We start from the raw sequence: 21,528 nt of genomic DNA on the forward strand, positions 1-21,528 counted from the left end.
TACTTCCATTAGTCTTGGCTTTAAAAGATAGACTGACTTATTCTCAACGACCTTTAGCTTGGTGGTAAGTCTACTAGTTCCCAGGTCTTGTTTTGTATGTTACTATCATACTCTATCATGGCTTCCTATCACTTGGGATTTTCTTGTTATAGAAATAGGCTAGCCGTCCTAGAGCATAACGACTGAGCAGGGTGTCCCACTTATAGTCTCGGAGCCCCTCCATAAGTCACCCACACCGGCCGCTACAAAGCAGACAACCGATACAAAGACCACAGCCACAAGACAGACCACTTGGATAATGCAGTCCACTTGAGAGGACTCGGAAGAGAAAACTCAAGCACAAGCCTTATTACTCCTTGATACCAAACCTCTTCATGTGTCCCTTATTGGTGCATTATCTGTAGGATGCTGCATGGACACAAGTACCCAAATGTCTCCTCTTCATCTCATAAAGATGACCATCCAAACATCCACAGAGCATTCATTTTTTGCAAAGTTCCTGGCCATTGCCCATGACATTTTGCGTGTTTCACCTTCACATGAACCAAGTGGCATTTTGCACATTGTTCCCAGCCGAGCCAGTTTTCTATTAGCTTATAGAGCTTTGGATGTACCTTCAGCAGAGGGTACTCGCTCTAGCTCCCTATCTTTGGATTCTTCATGTCCTTGCACCAGTTTTCCATTGTCCTACCGAGCTTTGGACGTACCTTCAGCATAGGCTCCTGGCTCTAGCTCCATATTGTGGATTCTTCACAGCCCTTGCAACAGTGGGACCAAGGGTGACCTGCCACCTGAAATTTCAGTGTATGATTGAGCTTGCTAGGAATTTGACCTAGCAGTCAAGGAGAAAGCCGAGAAACACAGGGAGAACTTTCAAGCCGAGTGCCACTTTATAATGGAAAGTTTCAGGGAAGTGCCTCAATCGACGATGGCCAATCTGCCTGCATATTATACACGGCAATTGCGTCTAATCGAGTAGCTGACGGGCTCCACTATCTTTGAAGCCAAGACTATGAGGCAGCATGTGTTGACAGTTTGCAAGTTTCCGACTGAAAAGTGGATGAAGCCATTTCCTATACTTCACACTATAAGCCTCACTTCAAGGACTTAGGCATGATTCACTCCGATGCTAAAAATGTGGCACGACAGTGAACTCAAGACTAAATCAACACCCAGAGCGTAAGCCTGTCAACATTGACTCGCTCCATCCTTGGCCACCAGCACTAACTTCTAGGCACCCAGAACCCGAGGGCACAAAGCGATTTTGCTGAGATCATCGAAAGTCCCTCGTTCTTCAACTACCTCCCTTGTCCTTGCAGTAGCAGTGACAGTGCCTGGCTCCTAAATGACAAAGAAGTACATGGAGCCTTCGCAAACAGAAGCCTACTATTTGGCCGTCGAGTTTTGAGCAAAGGCTCTCATCGGGTCAAGGAAGATGTGAGGACACCGCAAATATGAAGCTGAGGCGAAATTCAGGTTACCTCAGGAACTTTGGTCGAGACCACGCAATGTTACCACAGCCAACAAGGATCGAGACCATGCCAAGCATGTATGAAACCACGCTAACACAACAGCCAAGCGATGTGGCCCCAAGCTACCAGGAAAGGCCAACACTAGTTACGTTGGGAAGTGAATCAATAGTAACAGTTCTGTGAATACCAAGATCTTGTTTAGGAAGGCAATACATATCAATTGTATAAGTCTTGGGCTTCTTGCTCTTACAAAGGCACATCAACTGGCCACAAAGGCTCTACCACAATCATCAACACACACACACACACACAATATGGTGGCAAGCTTCCATAGCTAAATGCATCAAATAACTTCCAAGGAGAACCACTTCATCACGTGCTTGCGAGCAGCTCACAAGCCTTCAAGCTCCAATTAGAAGTGCTATTCAGCTCTATGGAGATGCCAAAGGTCGCGTGTTCTTCTCGAAATCCTGGAGACCAACTCTCATCGAACCGTCTGGAGATCCAGAACGAAAGCGGCTCACTCCCTCCTATTCCTACGTAGCTAATTGTATGCAATGATGCCACGTGGACACACTAACCACATCCAAATGTACAATGCAATAACACCCTAACTTTGAAAACGACTCCATGAGGATGAGCACCAACTCCAACAACAGTGGTAGGTACAGACTCTATGCTCAAACATTCTACCTCTCACCTCAGCTTGAGGATCCACAATCAATGAGAGCAACAAGATCCTTCTAGCTTGCATTGAACGTAACAAGACAAAACTAGAGTACGGAAGCAAGCCCATTCTAGCTAAGACTCTACACCTATATACCTAACTCTAAGCTCGGTCGGGATGAGCTCATTTGATTGAATAGTGTTTTTAGTCTTGATTGAAACATAGAATTCTCTTTGTTCACAGCTCATTCTTAAGTCCGGTGATTGAATTTATAATTGTATGTGTGATTAAAAGAGCTCTTAAGCCATCGATGGTATCAGAGCTAGGTTCGGAAGTTTTGTGAGCTATTGTCTGAGGTCTCTCGTCACAATTCGGTGAAATTGGCACTATGGTGCATGCATGTCTAGGAAATCCACTCTAAGGTGGTCCACCATCCCGGTTGTAAGCAAACGAAGAAGTAATCGAAACTGCTTGAAATAGCTTCGCGTGACAACCCGTGCAGCTGTGGGTTGGAATACGTGTCGACCAGTAGGGCAAAGAACTGCTAAACAACTGGCGATGAGCTATAGAGAACTCGGGGTCTGGAAACGTCTCAGGACAGAGGCCCTGACCTGCTCCGATACCACTATAGACTAGGGCAAGGAAGGAAGCATAGGAGGTGGAAGCGATGGAGAGAAAATCTGTACTGCTGTAATGATTGCTGCAATGCAATGAAAAGTACGAAGTACACCCAATATAACAAAACCCTAGGATAGGGTGTCCTAGTAGTACCTAGTGTACTAACTGCCACATATCATAAGTGCCCTAACTGACTATATCTAGGCCTACAAGGCACATACCAAGGAACAAAAGGAACCAATGGGTAGCCCATGGGATGGCCTACATAGTCAACCAATAAAAAATCCATATTCAGATGTGGATTGAGGTACATATCCCATTTGACCCTCATTTACGCCTTTTGTCCTTACTATGGTGTCATCATAGATCTATGCATGTTTTATGAGCTCATCAAAAATTTCTTCTCCCTTTAACTTTTTGATGTTCTAAGCCACTTATTCTCTGAAACTTGTCTATTCCTTTGAGTTTGAGCACAATTTTCTTGTAATTGGTGACATACTCGTTTAAAGATTTCCGACCATTGTGTGGTGAGGTGAACGAGGCATAGCATCTTTTTCAACTTAAAAACAAATGAATGAAACATAGCACCAGAGTCCCAAATGGTTTGTAGAGCTGAGGTGATATGATCACCAATCATTTGTCAATCCATCTGAGCTAGGACATTTGCTCTTGTGAAGGGCAAAAGGAGCAGTCTTGAATTCTAGAACTTGAATTCTAGATTGGTGAAAGGTTCGTTAAGTAGAGCCCTCATATCTAGTTTCACCAATCTTGGAATAATCTGCCAAATCCTCTACCTAACATCACCTCTCGTAGGAGTATCGGGGTTTGGAGTAAGAAGGAAGTCATAAAAATCCAAAGCAAGATAGATGATGGCATTAGGATCTAGCTATAAAACCCTTCCAACTTGAGAAATGCTTTCTCTACTGGTCTATGTCAAGAGTAGAGAAAAAGTGTTATTGACTCTCCCTCCCATCTGAATCCAAGAGGAATCCCATGCATGAAAGCCATAGTCAGCTTTTGATCCAAAAGTGCTTGCTATTGAGCCCTTTCTGTAGCAAGGCACTCTTGAATCCAAGCATCTTCAAGCCCTTCTACTCTGCACTATGTAATTGCTAACGTCTACCAAGATCCTGTCTCAAAAGCTCATCTCCTGATACGCGTAGTGGAGTGATAAGAATCACATATACCAGAGAGGGCTGCTGCTACATCTAAAGGTGAATGCACACCACCCAACCTATTGACACTCAAATCTATAACATTGTATCTAAAGGGCCCTCTTTTGTATACAAAGCATCTCAGATGTTGATACTCATAGAATTGACAACGAAAATACGATATGGCATCCTTATTTTTCTCTCATACCTCCTCATTGAAGATAAGTAGCTTCAAGTCTTTCAAAATACTAAAGGCTTCTTTCGCATGAGACGAACTTTTCATGCATGTTGGAGCACGTGTTGTACTTACACTAGAAATCGGTATTGAGACTTACTTAACTTTTGAGTATTGGTAGTAGGATTTTGCAATGTAGTTAATATTGCTTCTAATTGATTTTCAAGCTCGATACTTTGAGTCCTAAAGCTTGGAGAATTTCAGGCATGAAATTTTATGATTTCTCAAATTCCAACAATTAGTGTGGAGCTAACCATTATAGTCCTGTAATTGGTGACTGAATTTTTGTCTCCCCCTTTGAATAGTGGCTAAACCCAATTCTCTTGCCAATCAAGAGGAAAGCAATGATGTAGAGCATTTGTCAGTATGTGTGATAGCCAGTTTCGTGTCCTATCTTCTGTCCATTTTAAGAGTTCAACACACATGTGCATGTGGTCAAGGGCCTTTCCATTTGCCATCTTCTTCAACCCTGCTTCAATGTCCTCAAAAGTGAAAGGGTTGACGAGAGCATATGACAGTTCTTCATTTCATGTCTGTTGCATTGGCATGGTTATAGAGTCTGATAACATACTCAAGCATTTCCTCATCTGAATATTTCCCATGCATAGAGAGGGCGTGGAGCAATATACTAGTGACTATAGTCCATAGAATAAAATGATTAGTCTAACTTAGTTGCACTATTGATCTACATACATCATACATGGAACTAAACGATACAGAGAGGTTCGACTTGAATATTGAAAGCTGAAAGTTGAAACCAATTACTTGATTGAGATTGTAGGACCAGCCTTGAGATGGGGCTAAGAAGCTAGGCAAGGGCACTGTGAATGGGCTGAAAGAGATGGCAGGGACAGCGTGGATGAGGTGTGAGAGGCTTAAGTAGGAGTGGATAAACATGTGTGCACAAACAAGCGCCAAAGCAGACCTATTTAAACAGTGACGAGACTTTGTCCCCCCCCCCAAAAAAAAAAACAACAAAACAACAAAACAACAAAAAAAGAAAACGAAAAAGAAAAGAGAGGTGCACATATTGTATGGTACAGAGTGGGAAAATCTTTATGGTACTCGTATCAAAATTGTTATTGATATTAGTGAGACATTAAAAAACCTAAGGGCTGACCTAGAATTTCCTCCTAGCAGTGGATTCCAGAGCTCTCTTTTGTGCCACACCTTTGAAGTACCAACTGATCTTAGACATGCTTCAGAGAGACCAAGACTCTCGATGGCACCTTTGTTGGGCACACATAGAGCTCAAACTACTCATGGCAAATAATGGATTCATAATACATATTAGGACAAGGCTAGAGTTTTTGCTAGGTTCACCAATACTCTATCTTATCTTTTGTTTTTGGGTTTGTGATAGACACCTCTAGTTTCTTGCATGGGAGGTGTACTTTCAGGTTGACTTTAGTCTCTTGCTCTTATTGGCTTTTTTCTCCTTTTGCAAACATTAATAAGCATTTCTTTCTTTCCTTCTTTTCCATGTGGTCTTTGATTTGAGACATAAGACCCCTTTCCTTGTTGAGCTCCTATGGAACGCTCCCACCTAGCCCAAGGCTTGCCATTTAGGTTTTTTTTGTGGTGCCATGTGTTCTACAAGGAACCTTGGTACATTTTTGAGTCAATAACTCTCTAGGCCTTCCTTATGTACCGCTATCTTATTACCTAGGCGTGGGATTACACCTAGACCCCAACGCTTTAACCCCACCACTACAAGCACTATCAAGCAATGATCTAGGTATCATAATTGTTATAACGTAAGAACATTGGCATCATAGCACTTCATCTGAGAAAAGGTTAAAATTAGGATATCTATATTTTTTTTGTTGCTTTGTCTACAACAATCCAGAAAACTTATTACCAAGGCTTTACTAAAAAAGAACTTCTTATGGAGATATTGTTGATGGTCTTTTTCCGTCACCCCTCGGTTGACTAGTGAATCCTAGTGCTCGTTGCTTGGAGTGAGTGCATAGTGTGTGGTAGGAAGATGCCCTCTCTCGCACTGCTGGGGTTGCTTGATATGCAAATCCTACTCGATGCTTGGGGTGAAGAGTTAACAAGAATACTCCTAGTGTCTCGGACTCGTTCATCTGGAGATCAAATAAATCTTGCTGAAGATTCAACTTCGAATGCTTCTCGCAAACTCCGAAAAGTGTTTCCAATGTTCGCCAATTCTTTGTTGCCGTGGCTTTTACATCAAGATGATGGAAGTACTCAAGTGCTAGAGCTCTCCCCATATAGCCAATTGCCTTCTCATCCTTGTGCTCCCACATAGGAATTTGTCTATATCATGAGAGCATTCTTTCGATTTTTTCTCCGTAATAGAAACTATATGCCAAAGCCCTTTTGCATGAAGTGTGAAAACCTTGTAGGATTCAGAAGAGCACGAAAACAAGCCTCAGCTAGGACGTCGAGAGAAGATCTCTTTCTATGATATCACCGCCAATCCTCTTTGGTGCTCCTCCAGCCTAGGCACCTACTCTAGAGCAGTCTCCTTGCTACATTTCGACTTGGTTCTACATTTCGGAGAAGCCACAGCACCGACTAGCTGCTGCAATGCCTACAGGTGTTCCTAGACCAACCGACTTGCACACGTGTGACCTCCTGCTGCATTTCGAAGTGTCCCATATTCGTTCATGCAAGACAACTAAACAAGCATCGGATCAGCTTGCCTCCTTATATTAGGTCCGGAATGAGGCTAGAGTGGCAATGAGGCTAGAGTGGCCCATCTCCACAAGCAATTAAAGGACTTCAAGCTTGAAGGGGATGGTAATATGGATGCCTATCTTACTAGTGTTAAAGATTTGAAAGAGCAGTTATTGATGAGGTAGTATCCATGACACTTGATGGCTTGCATGATTCAACAGGGCTTTGCCACTACTTTGTGGTTCGTTGTTGCCATGGGCGATCCAAACCTTTACACTTTTGATCAACCGGTTGTCCTTTTGTTACAAGAAGAACAAAGCCATGTGAATAGAAATGCTTCTATGGCTAGTGCTCAAGCCCTTGCCACTCAGCATAGAAATAAGGGCAAAGGCAATATTTCAGCTGGTAAGCCCTTCATACACATCCTCTGAGCATGAGATGGAGCTGGCTCGCTTCGCACGGGAGCACGTCCGCTTTAACCAGGAGCAGAGCTGCATCATACAGGAGCAGGCTAGGGCCATTCGGGAGCAGGCGGGTCTTATTCAGGGACTCAGACAGGATATCATGCAGCTGCGACAGGAGGTCATAGCCATACACACTGCCCCAGGGAGTACCCCGGTGGTCGAGGCACAGATTGCGAGCATGCAATCTGCTATTGAGGAGACTTCCAGATGGGTTGACGTGTCTTGCACCATTTGGAACTGGAATGGTACCTTATGGTCAGAACCAAGAAACTTCTCGGAATCCTATACAGGCCACGACATAGTCTTCTATACAGAGACACATCAGAGTCCAGAGCGCCCTCTTCCAATAGTCAGTGGATATACATGCGAGTCAGCCTACGGAGATGAGACGAGGGGTACAGGAGGAGTTCGAGGTTCAAGTGGAATTGCAGTCCTTTTCAGATCCACACTTCGGGGGATCATTTCAGTAGAGCAGAGAGATACACATTCCAGATTTCATTGGATCCGGATACGACACATGGACAGCTAGGATCTGTTTGTTGCAGTTTGCTACTTCCCCCGGGAGACCTCCCACTTTGCCAGAGATATTCGAGGTGATGATGAGACATCCCCATTTGCTGTCCTTTATTAGTCCATCGTTGACTTTTCTAGCCGCGGAGAAGTCCTTCTAGTGGGGGACTTCAACGCAAGGACAAGGGCCCGTCAAGTACCACTTCTTGATTTCAGAGATGATTCCACTCTACTAGCAGATGTTGACCTTGAGGACATAGGTATGCTACGGGTTTCGGCTAACAGGCGAGGTCCATTCTCATCCTATGGGCAGGCCCTATTAGACCTAGGCAGGATACATGATCTCATTATCTATAATGGTCTTGACAGATGACCCGCTTCAGGTGGTTTCACATGCTTTCCACATGGGGGGGTCTCCAGTGTTGTTGATTACATCATGGGATCCCCTGTCTTCACATCTCGCATTACTGACTTCACTGTAGCACCTCTTCCCCCAGGGGCTGATCATACATACCTTTTCTTTCGCATCTCCACCTCCCTTCGCACAACACCTTCCACCCCACTCAGTGCTTACTCCACCTACCACGATATACGCTTTGATCGGGATCACTCACCTTCTTACTCTAGCCGTTCACTCACCTTCTTACTCTAGCCGTCTGTACATACTTCTCGCTTATATTGACTTCATACCCCTTTTAGAGGATCGTGCTTCCCTTTTCACCCGCTCACTACACGAGGCTGCCATTCACGCTTTTCCCCACACCACCCGCTCCACCCGCCCACCACCCCCTGGAACCGTACCCTGTAATAGTTGGTACGATGATGAGTGTAAGGCCTTACGCCATCAACTTAGATTCGAAACCAAAAACAGTCTTCCGAGCCCACCAGATACGCTACGAGGATTGGTACAGAGAAAGAAACTAGACTTCGTTCGTCGAAACGAGGAGGCGCTACTGAACATTTTGTTTAGTAACAACTCTAAGGACTTCTAGCGGAGATTTCTAGAAGGACGGTCCCCTCCGCCACTCACTGACACCCAGATCTGGTTTGATTATGCACGCACACTTTATGACATCCCAAATCAGCCAGTCCCTAGCCTCTCACACATGCCTCGTCCCACATCCTGCACCCTCTTCACTAGAGGAGGGGTAAAGGATGCTAAACGACCGAGCGAAGGATCATGAGGGACTATGCACTGAGTTAATTGCATATGGGATTAACCTCCTAGCCCCTGATCTTAGCAAAGCTTTTCAATGAAGCTTTGCTAAGATCAGGGGCTAGGAGGTTATGCTGAACGGTCGAGCGAAGGATCATGAGGGACTATGCACTGAGTTAATTGCATATGAGATTAACCTCCTAGCCCCTGATCTTAGCAAAGCTTTTCAATGAAGCAGTTTGTTTGGGATTTCCACACACTTGGACCATTAACACTATCTCACCCATCCACAAGGCAGGGGATCCCATGAGCCCCTATGGCACTTGCAGCAGGAGGAGATCAAAGGTGCTGGTATGCACGTACAGAGAGATGGTTTGAGCGACTGGGGCTCCACATGAATAGACTACCTCCCTTCCAATATACATGGATGCTCCGTTCTCTGCCCTCTTATCACACGAGGTCAACTAGGTTATCCGCGAGGATCTACTACAGCTACACACTTTTCAGACCTAGTTGGAACTGAGTGAACTCCTAGTGAAGCTTAGCTTCTACAAAGATCACTTCTTACATATCACAGCGGAGGGTTTCATCGACCCACCAGGATACACACAGATTCACCTACCCCACATCTCTCTTGGGCAGTTTCGGGTCTCATCACACAGACTTCGCATCGAGAGCGGCAGAGCAGAGCGACTATCCAGGGAGCGGCGCATATGCACACTATGTGACATACACAAGGTACACAGGTGTCCTGTGTACTATGAGATCCGAGGACGTTTTCACTGCCTCTTCAGAGATAGTTATGGGATTTTAGCCCATTTCCTCTCCTACCTAGACCAGCGGTGTTTGACAGGTTTCATTCAGAAGCAAAGCCCTGGTTAGACGCAGAGCTAAGACCAGGAGACATGCCAGGACCGCACCTCTGAGTGGCCGACGGCACTCTATTGCCGACTTCATGCCTCCACTGCCTCATCCATCCTGATATCTTGCTGTTGCTGGGGATGATGATGATATTGATGATGATGCTGAGATTGATATATATAGTCGACCATCGACATGACTATGTTGTACTTAGGACTTAGTACTGCCGTTCTGCATTTTTTGCATTTTGCATTGGTATGGACGCTCGTTTGGTAGCTCCACTACCACAGCTCATTGTATCAAGATTTTCACAGTCTCATAGACCCATCGGTCTTCCGAAGACTTTAATAAACTTTCTTTCTTTCTTTCTTTCTTTTTGATGCATCTTCTTCTCGAAACAAGAAAAAGAAAAAGAGATGTAACTATTGCAGGAAACGTGGGCATAACATCACTGAGTGCAAGAAGAGAATTGCATCTAAAAAGGAGTCAAGTCTTGCAATTTCTTGTGCTCCTAGTATAATGATAGGCATGAGACAACCAATTTTGCACATGATCAGCATTGGGCTTTTCTGATTACTTGTCAGTACAATCCTTCTAGTCATGATGCCTCCATGACAGTTTCTAATGGTTATGATGCCTGGTTATTTGACAGTGGTGCTAGTAAGAAGATTACTTCCTGTCAGAAGTTTTAGCTCACTTGCACATGCACCAAAAGGGGGCACAGTTACATGTGCAAAGCATCTTATACAATAAAAGGCATCGGGCAAGTTGCCAGTATTTTAGTATCCGGTGGTCTAGTCATTCTACACAATGTACTATCTATACTAGGCATCAGCAAAAACCTCATATCCATTTCAGCCTAAGCTACTTGTGGATATCAGGTTCTGTTTGATGGTGTTACCATGGTGATCCACAAACAGGCTTTACCATGGTGTTGATTGGCACATTGCTTAGAGGACTTTATAGACTTGATGCATAGAACAGATGCTTGGATGATGTTGGACTTGCAGAAGTAGATACTTATGCTGTTGATGCTTCTGCCATGGCAGATACTCATTTATGGCATGAGAGGAGGTTTAGACACCTCAACTTCAAAGCTTTAGTAAAGTTGCATAAAGAAGATATGGTTATTGATCTTCCTAAAACGCATATGCCTTCAAAGCATGTCTGTGAAGCATGCTTACTTGGAGAAATGCATTGTTTCGCATTCCCCAAGGTTGGGAGGGTTAGTGCACCTCACAAGTTGTATTTGATTCACACTGATGTTTGCAGCTATTGGGGAGGATTTTACTAATGTGTTTGACTTTACTAGATACACTTGGATTTTTGCATTGAAATCCAAATCTGAAGTTTTTGCATGTGTAAGACATTTCATTGCCCTGGTAGAGAATGAAAGCGGGCTGAAAATTGCCAACATCACTACAGACAGGGGGGGGAATACATGTCTAGGGAATTTTCTGATTATTTGAACTCTCTAGGCATACATCATCAATGCACTGTGCCTCACACTCCTCGGCAGAATCCCGAGACTGAAAGGAAGAATAGATCAATCATGGAGATGGCCTAGTGTATGCTCAAAGGAAAGCAAATGCCTAACAAATTGTGGTTGGATGCAATTATGTGTGCAGATTATATTTTGAATAGATGCCCAGCAAAGGCATTAAAAACCATCACACCTTATGAGGCTTGGACGGGACATAAGCCCAGGATTTCTCACACAAGTACTTTTGGTTGCTTGTCATTGTTAAGATATATATAGATAATATAATAATAATATATATATATATATATATCCAATATTAAAATATTTCCAAAGTGATTGAAGTGATGTTTTCTCAGCTATGTGACTAGATAGTGGTCCTTTGATAGGCTAAGGACCATAATGTGAGAAGAAAGATTTCATTTAAACTAAGTTTAACATTTAAAATATGATGTTTTCTCAGCTATGTGATTAGATAGTGTCCTTTGAGAAGCTAAGGACCATAATGTGAGATGAAAGATTTTATTTAAATTGAGTTTAAGACTTGGAAAAAATTGGTTGGATAATGTTAATGAGAGAGGAAGAGATGTCGCTATGATGATGGTAGCACTTTGTGCGGCAAAAGAACGATCTAAATCTGAATAGTGTCCTTTGACAGGCCAAGGACTGTGATATCATATGAAAGATTTTGAATATCTACATATATTTATATGCCTATATATATCCAAGATTAAAATATTTCTAAAGTTATTGAATGATGTGAGAGTGATGTTTTCTCAGCTATGTGACTAGATAGTGTCCTTTGACAAGCCAAAGACCATAATGTGAGATGGCTGATTTCGATTAAATTGAGTTGAATATTTGATATAAAGTGGTTGGACAATGCTAATGAGAGAGGAAGATATGTCTCTATATATATCCAATATTATAGATATTTCCAAAGTGATCAAAGTGATGTTGTACAAAGCTTCAAAGTGATCGAAGTGACCAATACTATATATATTTCCAAAATTGACACCCAAGGCTGATGTTTGAGAGACTAGAATATTAATAGAGGATACACTGCGTTGTCTTGGCGGGAGAGTAAACCAATGACTGTCAGTATGAGAGCCAAACACACCAAAAAGAAAAGACAGGGTAAAGAAATCCCAATGAATCGACCAACCGATCAACTGACAATCTAAACAGAACCTATGTATGTTGTCTGGAGGACCAACTCCATCCATCGGCTAGGATAGGTCATAGAATGCATGACCTCAGTCACCAGTGGCTCTAGATCTGGTGAGGGCTAGCACTACCAAGAAAGTAAATAAATAAGAGAGGGTTGCTGGTACTGAAATGCGAAACAGACGAAACGTTTCGAAATAGGATGAAACGCTCTCAACGAAACCTTTGTTTCGCCCAAATCAAAATAAACGTTTTTGCCCTGTTTTTTCTAGAATTCAAGGTGTTTATGTTTTGAATTTCCTGTTAGTATCTTGACTTTATATTTCTCTTTGTTCACTCTAACTTAAATATAACATATCTTTTTGTTGTAGATTTATGAATGGGTGTCACAATTTAAATATTGAAAATGTAAACACGTACATGGGTTTAACCAATTACATGCGTTCTCCTACGAAAGGATAGAGCCACCCTGATCACCTTTCATGATTCCGCTCTCTAGTCTTTTTCCCATACCACCAGATCCACCCGCCTGCCACCAATTGGATCAGTCTCTCGCAATAGCTAGTATGATGATGAGTGAATGAGGGACGTCATCCGCTACCGAACTTTTTGTTCAGCACTGAGCACTAACTCTGAGGACTTTTGGTAAGGCGAAAGTTTCTAAAGCGAAAGTCCCATCTCATGGACTATCATGTGACACACATGCACACACCCTCTATGACATCCCTCACCAATCAGAGATGTCTCGCGGCATTCATTCACGAGGGGGTCCGACACAGAGAGTAAGCATTCCTCTAATGATGCACCTACAAGGTTCATCCCAAAACACAAGAAAATGACAACAATTCCACCTTGAGTTGAGTAGGGAATCGACAGAAAACTCCAACCACAATTGGCTCATACCTACCGGGCTTTTTGCCATTACATTGAATCACGAAGTTTCAACATATAGTTGCCAAAGCTCAAGGCATCGTAGCCTTGAAGAACCTGAAATAAAAGAAGGCATCGTAGCCTTAACAAACATAGTTTATCCACACAGGACCAAATCACTTACACCTGGTGGTTATCCACCACAAAGGATCAAACCACCCTGAAACACAGGTCACAAAGAGCACTTAATCTGTCCGCCGACTGCAACTTGAAGAAAGGTTTCAACCCAAAAAATACCTACAAGAAGTTGACGATCCATTTGCAAAGATCCAGAACCAAGGCTGCCAAACTGGCCATCCATAAAGACATACTATTCTCAATCAGATCATCCAAGTATTCACCCGCCATTGCAATTCCAATCTTGTGTATCTCCTATTTAATAGAACTGAAATGAACGATTCACATGTAGGCAGAGAGCCGCAAAACTTAATGGACTTATCATATAATGAAGCCAAAAAGTTATCATTGCATATCTTCATTGCATATCCTCGTTTCATGCTCCTTTACTGCTATAAACCGATCCGTGAACCTCCTATAGTCGCACCATGCATGATTTGACTCAATGATGCAGAATTTGCAGGTCTTTCAACAATTGCTACCACAGGGCTTGGACGAATAGACTCCGGAAACCTAGATGTTCATGCGCTCACTGATCTTCAATACCTTACCGACTGATTTGTTCAAAATCTTTCAAAAGAATCGAATGACTCTCAACCCCTAGACGTCTCACACATTCTTAAGATCGAATTGCTCTAATACCGATTGTTGGAATTTAAGCACGCAATCTCTCTCATAATGAAAGACAACTTATCACATGAATATAGTGCTAAAGATATAGGACACGAGAAGGTAGTTCATACCAAAAGAAACTTATATTATGGTAAGGGCTCAAAGACCTAGACACCTCCACACATCCCTACGGGGCTTGTCGTGGAGGTTTACAAGAGAATATGACTAGCCATAAAGCCACAAAGGATTACAACTAATGCACTGCGTAAAATGACGAAGGGCGACTCACACAGAGTCACTATGGACGATCACATAGGCCTAGATCCAGCAAAACACTTGCTGCGACACATATAGCTAGCACAAGATAGAGAAACTCCTATCACACACTAAGAAGATGGTGACACAGATTACTAATAAAAGAGCTGCAATATATTCTAAGAGCTACACTAGCTCCTTACATCTGCGTAGAGACAACCGACACACGGTTATCTTCAGCCCATAACACCTTGTATGTTATATGGAAGGACATGCCAGCCTTGCTGCTTGCAATCTGCCGCTACCTCTAAGGACTCCAGCATTCTCGACCGATACAAGAGCACCATATAATATAATCAAGTGACCTCCAAAGGCCGTGCAGCTCCATGAAATCTCTAAAGACGGATCCAAAGAACCTTAAAGTGTCATGAGGAACCCTCATGACCATCGCCCTCTACGAGTGCTCTAGGAATGATCTCAATCCTCAAGAACCATGAAAAGCCAACACTAGATGCCACCAAAGAGAATTCCTTGCATAGGTGACAAGTACATTTCCTCTTTCCTGTTGGGCAGATTTTATAGATTCTTGCCTCCTTGGGGAATTCTTGGTCTGGCCCATCTATCTTTTTCTACCTCAAGATCATGGGAGCTGGTTATGTGCCGTTTAAACATTGAGATACCCTCCCTAAGATATTCCTTCCCAAACACATCCTCCAAAAACACAGAGAGAGAGAGTGCAGTTCCTAACTCATGAGAGGTACCTGCAGGGTGGAAAACCATAACCTACATCACACATAGCAAGGACCACATCTCAAAGGTGACTAGGCTATAATATAAACATAAACTCTCAAAGACACAAAACCACACACCCATACACACCATCTTATATAATGTTGAATCTCCATAGAAGTTGTTCTCTTAACAAAAAAACATAACAGGAGATGATCCATATTGTGTTAACAATTTCAATTAAATCAATAGAGCTTATACATCTTCTTGCAACGTGATCTCCATTCCCCGGCGGACAATAAGGAATATGGTTCAATGCTACATATATTGAACCATTTTGTCAAGCATGACTGACATGTTACGCTCAAGTTGAGGTAACATGACCTCGGAAGGGTTAGTCGACATTTTCCTTTAAAGGATCAATGTTTGTATTATATTTGTTTGGGCTTCATGTAACTCGTCAAAGGATTAATGTCAAGGTCCTTGATGAGGGTGACATTGCATAAGACTAGGTGGATCTAAGGCTAGGGGACCTAAATGCATTAAATGTGCCAAGGGGCAAATGAATTAAACGATATCCCAAGAGAGGTAAAATGATGCATTTAGGTGATGCCCTCCAATGATGACATGTGGCAGACTAGATCCATCTAGGGATATGTGGGCTATGTGTGTAGCATGCCGTGGTTTTTTTTTCTACTTACACACTTTTTGAGCTGCTACAGCAGAGAATTGGCTGGGTGGAACATAACTGTGCCAACACCCGTGATTCCAAGTTAGAATATAGTTTTGGTACACAAGTTTTGGATTGTAACATTTGGTATCAGAGCTAAGTATCAAAATAGGGAGATGAAGCTATGGAAGAACAATGTGTGGAGCATCGGGCTGTGCTGAATTTTAGCAGACGAGGCTGTTGTTTGGATTTTTCATTTAGCCTTAGCGAGCTATGACCGCGAAACCATTAGAGGAGCAAGATCTTGTCGTACGAGATTGGAGTAAAAGACTAAGGCCGTATGTCGTGCGGGTGTAGATCGTTATGTTCCAGGTCTAGCCAATTGTGCGCAAGGAAACAAACGTAAACCTTGTAGATCGTTCGTGCTTGTTTTGTTAGTGTTGGGTGTGCGTTGGGACATGGGACATCAAACTCGCGCACGCGAAGGTTCACGAATTGCTGCCTTCAAGGCTCTTTGGCATCGCGGGAGCTGGGTGTGGTAGCTAGAGATCCTTCAGCTATTGCATGTGAGAAACTATTGGAATAGAGTTGGCGTTCGAACCGTGGAGTCAGTTGCTCTACAAAGTTCGTGCGTTACGATAGTACAGTTGTCTTTGCTAGTCGTGGGCTTGGCTATTGGGCCTGGCAGCTAGCAGAGCTACGTGCGTTTGCTGTAAACTGTTCTTGGGGGAGCTTGGTAACATTTAGTCGTTGAATACGGGTCAAGACTATGCTCACGAAGACTTGCCTCCTCAGCAGAAGCCAATTCGACGACACATATTTAAATCGGAGAAGAGGCTAGTCTCGTGGGTCTGCTCATATGCATGAATTAGCTCAGGGAGCTCGGCTGGGTACTGGAGTGGCTTGCACAGACAAATTGACTCACGATACGGTTTGCATAGGGAGAGCCTTCACCAATCTTTAGAAGTGACCAGGGAGCATCTTTACCTCTCTATTGTTATTTCTCTGTTTCATCTTGGTTCCCAGCTAATTTCAGTTGATGCTTATGGCTTCATAGTTGTGGATATTTGGAATTTGGGTTAGGCCTGTTTAGACACCTTTTGTGGTTGTGAGATTGAGAAGCAGTTTATAGATACAGTTATTTGAGATTGCAGAAATTTCCTAGCATGGGAAAAGAATTGTGAAATTCGGTATGTGTGGGATAGTTGAAATATTTATTTTTATTTTTTTTAAAACCTAATTGACTTAAATGAAAGTTGAAGAAGCAGCTTCTAGGGTGGATCCCGTAGAGTCGGGAGTCTAGCCGACCCTGCAGGTGTTGCACCCAACAGGCCATACACTGTCTAGTAGAATTGCATTATTGGAGGATGCCTTTGCAACATATTTTAGCTCAACAATTGCAAGCAAATGTAGGGCAGTCCGAGCTCAGAAAAATGGTTCATAGTATGTCTACTAGACCATCTCGTGAAGAGAAAGACAAAGCTCCAATGGAACCTGAAACTAGTGTTCATACAATCGACCCTAGGAGAGCTAAGGTGCCTAATATTGCCAATTATATGCGAGATAAGTATTCCGGTCGGATGTCTAATTGTAGTTCTGATATCATAGAGACCTGGTTACACAAACAGGACGAGGCCTTCGCCATTTGTGAAATCATGAATGATATAAAGAAAATCTGCGAGGCCACCTACATGTTTAATGAGACAGCGGACCCACATGTTTAATGAGGCAGCGGATAAACGGTGGATAAAACAGCAGAAAGATAGAGTGACACCCATTACTTGGGAGGGGTTTAAAAAAGAATCTTTGTCAGAGAAATTTATCAGTGGCGGAATACACTGATAAGTTCAGAGAAAGTGTAATGAAATTTTATGAGCCTCTACCTCAGTCGGTGCAGGTAAAAGATTTTATCTTTGGCCTGAATGATCGGATCAAGATGGAAGTTCGGGCTAAGTATGCGAACACGCTAGATAAAGCAATTGCCATAGCCTTGAACTATGAGGATGCCAAAGGGAACAGACCAAGTGGGTTTGTGCAGGTTGATATGAGTACCCAAAGAAAACTGGGTTTAAGAAGTAGTGGATTAGCAAAGGAAGTGCCTCACAGCCTAGTGGTCAAGCCAAGCACGCGAAGCCAGTTAAGAATCCTTCTAAACCAAGTACCACCATTGGAGTGAAAAGAGAAGTAACACCAATGGCAGCCCAGGCTTGGTCAAAGTCTTCTTTAAACCCAGAGCAAAGAGAAAAAGCGAGGAGAGAGGCCTTGTGTTTTGGATGCCTTTAGCCTCATCAATGGAAAGATTGTCCATGAAACAAGGATCGTTAGATGGCTGAGATGGTAATCTCAGAATGTGACATGGAAATGGAGGAAAGTTCTAGAGCAGAACGGATGCAAATCCAGCTAGCGGGATGTTCTCAAAGGTCAGTACTTGTTTTGTTATGTGTGTCTGTTGCTAGGCTAGTAAACAGTGCACATGATAATATCCTATCAAAGCCCGCAACAACAGGGTATACATCCTTTAACGATACGGAGTTAATTAAGATGAGGAGGCAAGTAGCCAATCATGACGTCATTGTGTTGTTTGACGTAGCGTCAACGCACAATGTAACTAACTCCAAGCTTGTAAAGAGGCTGAAATTAAAGACTAGCCCATCTGACTATGCATACACAATCACAATGGCAGACGGAAGTTCAACTGAAGTATGGGACCAAAGGGTTCCCCAGTTGGAACTTTGAATTTAGGACTATACAGAGAAGCTTGATTTTGAAATGACAAAGCTTGCTCACGCATATATAGCCTTGTGTAAGGCTTGGCATTCTAGAGAATCCAGCCATAGATTGGAAAAGGCACATTTATTAGTTCAAGATGAATGATGTGTTGTATGTCTTACAAGGTGAAAAAGATATACCTCAAGGACCGTTGGTTTCTATAATGGAAGTTCGAAAAGCTCAAGAAGAGTTTTTGTTTCTTTGTACAGCATCGGTATAGCCGATTGATGGTCCTTTGGCTAGCACTGATGCTACCCAAAATGGAGAGATGACCAAGTTGGCTGATCAAATAGCCGAGGAGTTCTCTGATTGTTTTAGGGATGAGTTACCTCCAGGCGGGATATTCAGCATAAGATTGAACTAATCCCAGGGGCAAAGCCTGTAAATAGACCTCCCTATAGGTTAAGTTTTACCGAAGAAGCAGAGATATGAAGACAGCTAGAAGAATACCTCAAGTTAGGACAGATTCAACCCAGTTTCTCACCTCTTGCTTCGCCAGTGATATTGAAGAAAAAGAAAGATGATACTTTTCATCTCTGTATACATTATAGAGTATTGAATAATAGTACTGTTAAAATAGGTATCCGATGGCTCGGATCGATGATTTGCTAGATGCATTACATGGGGCCATAATTTTCAGCAAGATTGATCTTTTGAGGGGGTGGAAATGGATCCAAAGAAAGTGGCTCCGATACTGACTTGGCCTATCCCTCAGAGTTTGACCGCTTTGCGATCATTCTTGGGATTTGTTCAATTTTATCGAAGGCATATCAAAGAATATTCTGAAAGAGTATCGCCATTGACTGATCTAACCTCATATAAAGTACCTTTTATATGGGGACAGATTCAACAGGAAAGTTTTAACACCATAAAACAAGCTGAGGTCTCAAGACCAGTGTTAAAAATAGTTGATCCCAAGAAACCGTTTTTCCTTGAAACGATGCAAGTGGCATTGCGGTAGGAGCAGTTCTCCTCCAAGAGAAAAGGCCAGTAGCCTTTGAAAGCAAGAAGCTTTCTCCCTCTCAACGGAATTAGCCAACTCATGAATTAGAGTTGTATGATGTTGTCCATGCTCTGAAAACATGGAGACATTATTTGTATGGATCAGAGTTTTATGTTGATGTTGATCATGATACCCTGAAACATTTTTGTAAACGACCTAACTTGGGAGGCTGCCAAGCTAGGTGGGCAAAACTCATGCAGGAGTTTAACTTGATAATTCGGTACCGAAGAAGAAAGGATAATAAAGTTGCTGATGCGTTGTCACGCATTATACATAATATGAGTTTCACGGTATTAGAGAGTGCTCTAATGACCGAAATTATAGAAACTCAAAAGGTGGACGAGTTCGTCCAGAGCCTTTGGCCTAAGGTTCATGTATTTAAACCCAGGGGAAAGGATGACCTGGCATCCAGAAAAGGCTAAACTTATGCAAGATATGCCATAAGAGATGCTGAAAAGAAATGGCAAGGTAGTAGTACCTAGTTAGAATGATCTTAGGCAGTGATCCGTTACTTCTCCTCTGAATCCAGGACCATTATCTAAAAATAATCATTCAACAATTCCATGATAGCCCATGTGCGGGACATCCAGGAGTCGAGACAACGTATGATCTCGTGAAGAGAGATTTCTTTTGGTCAAAAATGAAAAAACATATTCATGAATATGTGACACGTTGTTTTTCGTGTCAAGTAACGCAGAGCGGGTAAAGCCGACCGGACTTTTACAACCCTTGGAAACACCACTAGGTAGGTGGGAGAGCATTTCCATGGACTTTATTGTAAGTCTGTCTACAACACAAGGTGGATATGATTCTATCCTTGTAATAGTTGATCGTCTTAGCAAGATGGCTAACTTCATTTCAACTAGAGAGTCTGTTAGTGCCCCGCAAGTGGCGGATTTGTTTATTAAACATATATTTCGTCTACATGGATTACCCAAATCCATAGTGTCAGACACGGATGTTAAATTTACCAGTCAGTTTCGGACTGCAGTGTTTGAGACACTAAGGACTGAGTTGGGAATGAGTAGTGGGGATCTTCCAGAAACGGATGGTCAAACAAAAAGAATAAACCAAATTTTAGAGGATATGCTTAGAGCATATGTTTCATTGAGGCAATATACATGGGACAAAGGGTTGCCATTGTTAGAATTTGCCTACAATGATAGAAAACAATCCTCTACAGGGTTCAGTCCGTTTGAGCTAAACTATGGTTGTAGACCACCAAATCCAATTACAGTTGGGGTACCTCAGAAAGTGCCTAGTGCCACGAACTTTGTGGATCAAATGCGGGAGATGCTAGCACTTGCGAGAGCTAACATTCTCTACAAGATTAAGTCCGTTTGAGCTAAACTATGGTTATAGACCACCAAATCCAACTACAGTTGGAGTACCTCAGAAAGTGCCTAATGCCGCGAACTTTGTGGATCAGATGTGGGAGATGCTAGCACTTGCGAGAACTAACATCCGCCAAGCTATGGATAGAGCTAAGGCGTATGTAGATAAAAACAGATCCGTTAGAGAATTTAAGGAAGGAGAAAAATTTTCTCTCAGAGTTCCTTCGTACTCTTAAGTCTTTGACTGTAGGAGAGTGTGCTAAGTTATCACCCCGATATTGTGGGCCATGGTGTAGCATGCCATTGTTTTTTTTTTAAAACTTTTTGAGCTGCTACAGCAGGGAATTGGCTGGGTGGAACATAATTGTGCCAGCACCTGTGATTCCAAGTTAGAATATAGTTTTGGTACGCAGATTTTGGGTTGTAACATTTAACAAAAGCGATCATTCAGAAAATAATCCATCCAAAAAAAAAAGACGCTTACCTCAAAAAAAGCCTTGCTCCCCTCTACCTGCTCGATAACTTGATTTGTTGCTTGATTGATTATTGTGTACTTTTCTGGATCGATAGCACGGATACCCATAGACTGAGCAGGGAACTTCTGGTGACAACCACAAACAATTTGATGCAATTCACCTACCATTATTGCTGCAATAACTTAATAAGGAGACATTAAACA

The 21,528-nt window shown here is 42.6% G+C and overlaps 1 protein-coding gene across 5 annotated transcripts in view; it reads right to left on the reverse strand.

The window, feature by feature from the left end:
- The window catches only part of LOC147880662 (UBQ, helicase-c and DEAD-like helicase domain-containing protein), a 150,614-nt gene that overhangs the window by 50,671 nt on the left and 78,415 nt on the right, over positions 1-21,528 (reverse strand). For 3 of the 5 annotated variants that reach the window (XM_087370748.1, XM_087370746.1, XM_087370750.1), the window contains exon 20: positions 21,334-21,450. In XM_087370748.1, the coding sequence (XP_087226874.1) occupies positions 21,334-21,450 (117 nt within the window). The remainder of the gene's footprint in view (positions 1-21,333; positions 21,451-21,528) is intronic. The other 2 variants (XM_087370749.1, XM_087370747.1) reach the window with 1 other exon arrangement.

The sequence above is a fragment of the Dipteris shenzhenensis genome, chromosome 32 (assembly GCF_047967505.1).
Source record: "Dipteris shenzhenensis isolate YYH24624 ecotype China chromosome 32, Dip_SZ_1.0, whole genome shotgun sequence".
NCBI lineage: Eukaryota > Viridiplantae > Streptophyta > Polypodiopsida > Gleicheniales > Dipteridaceae > Dipteris > Dipteris shenzhenensis.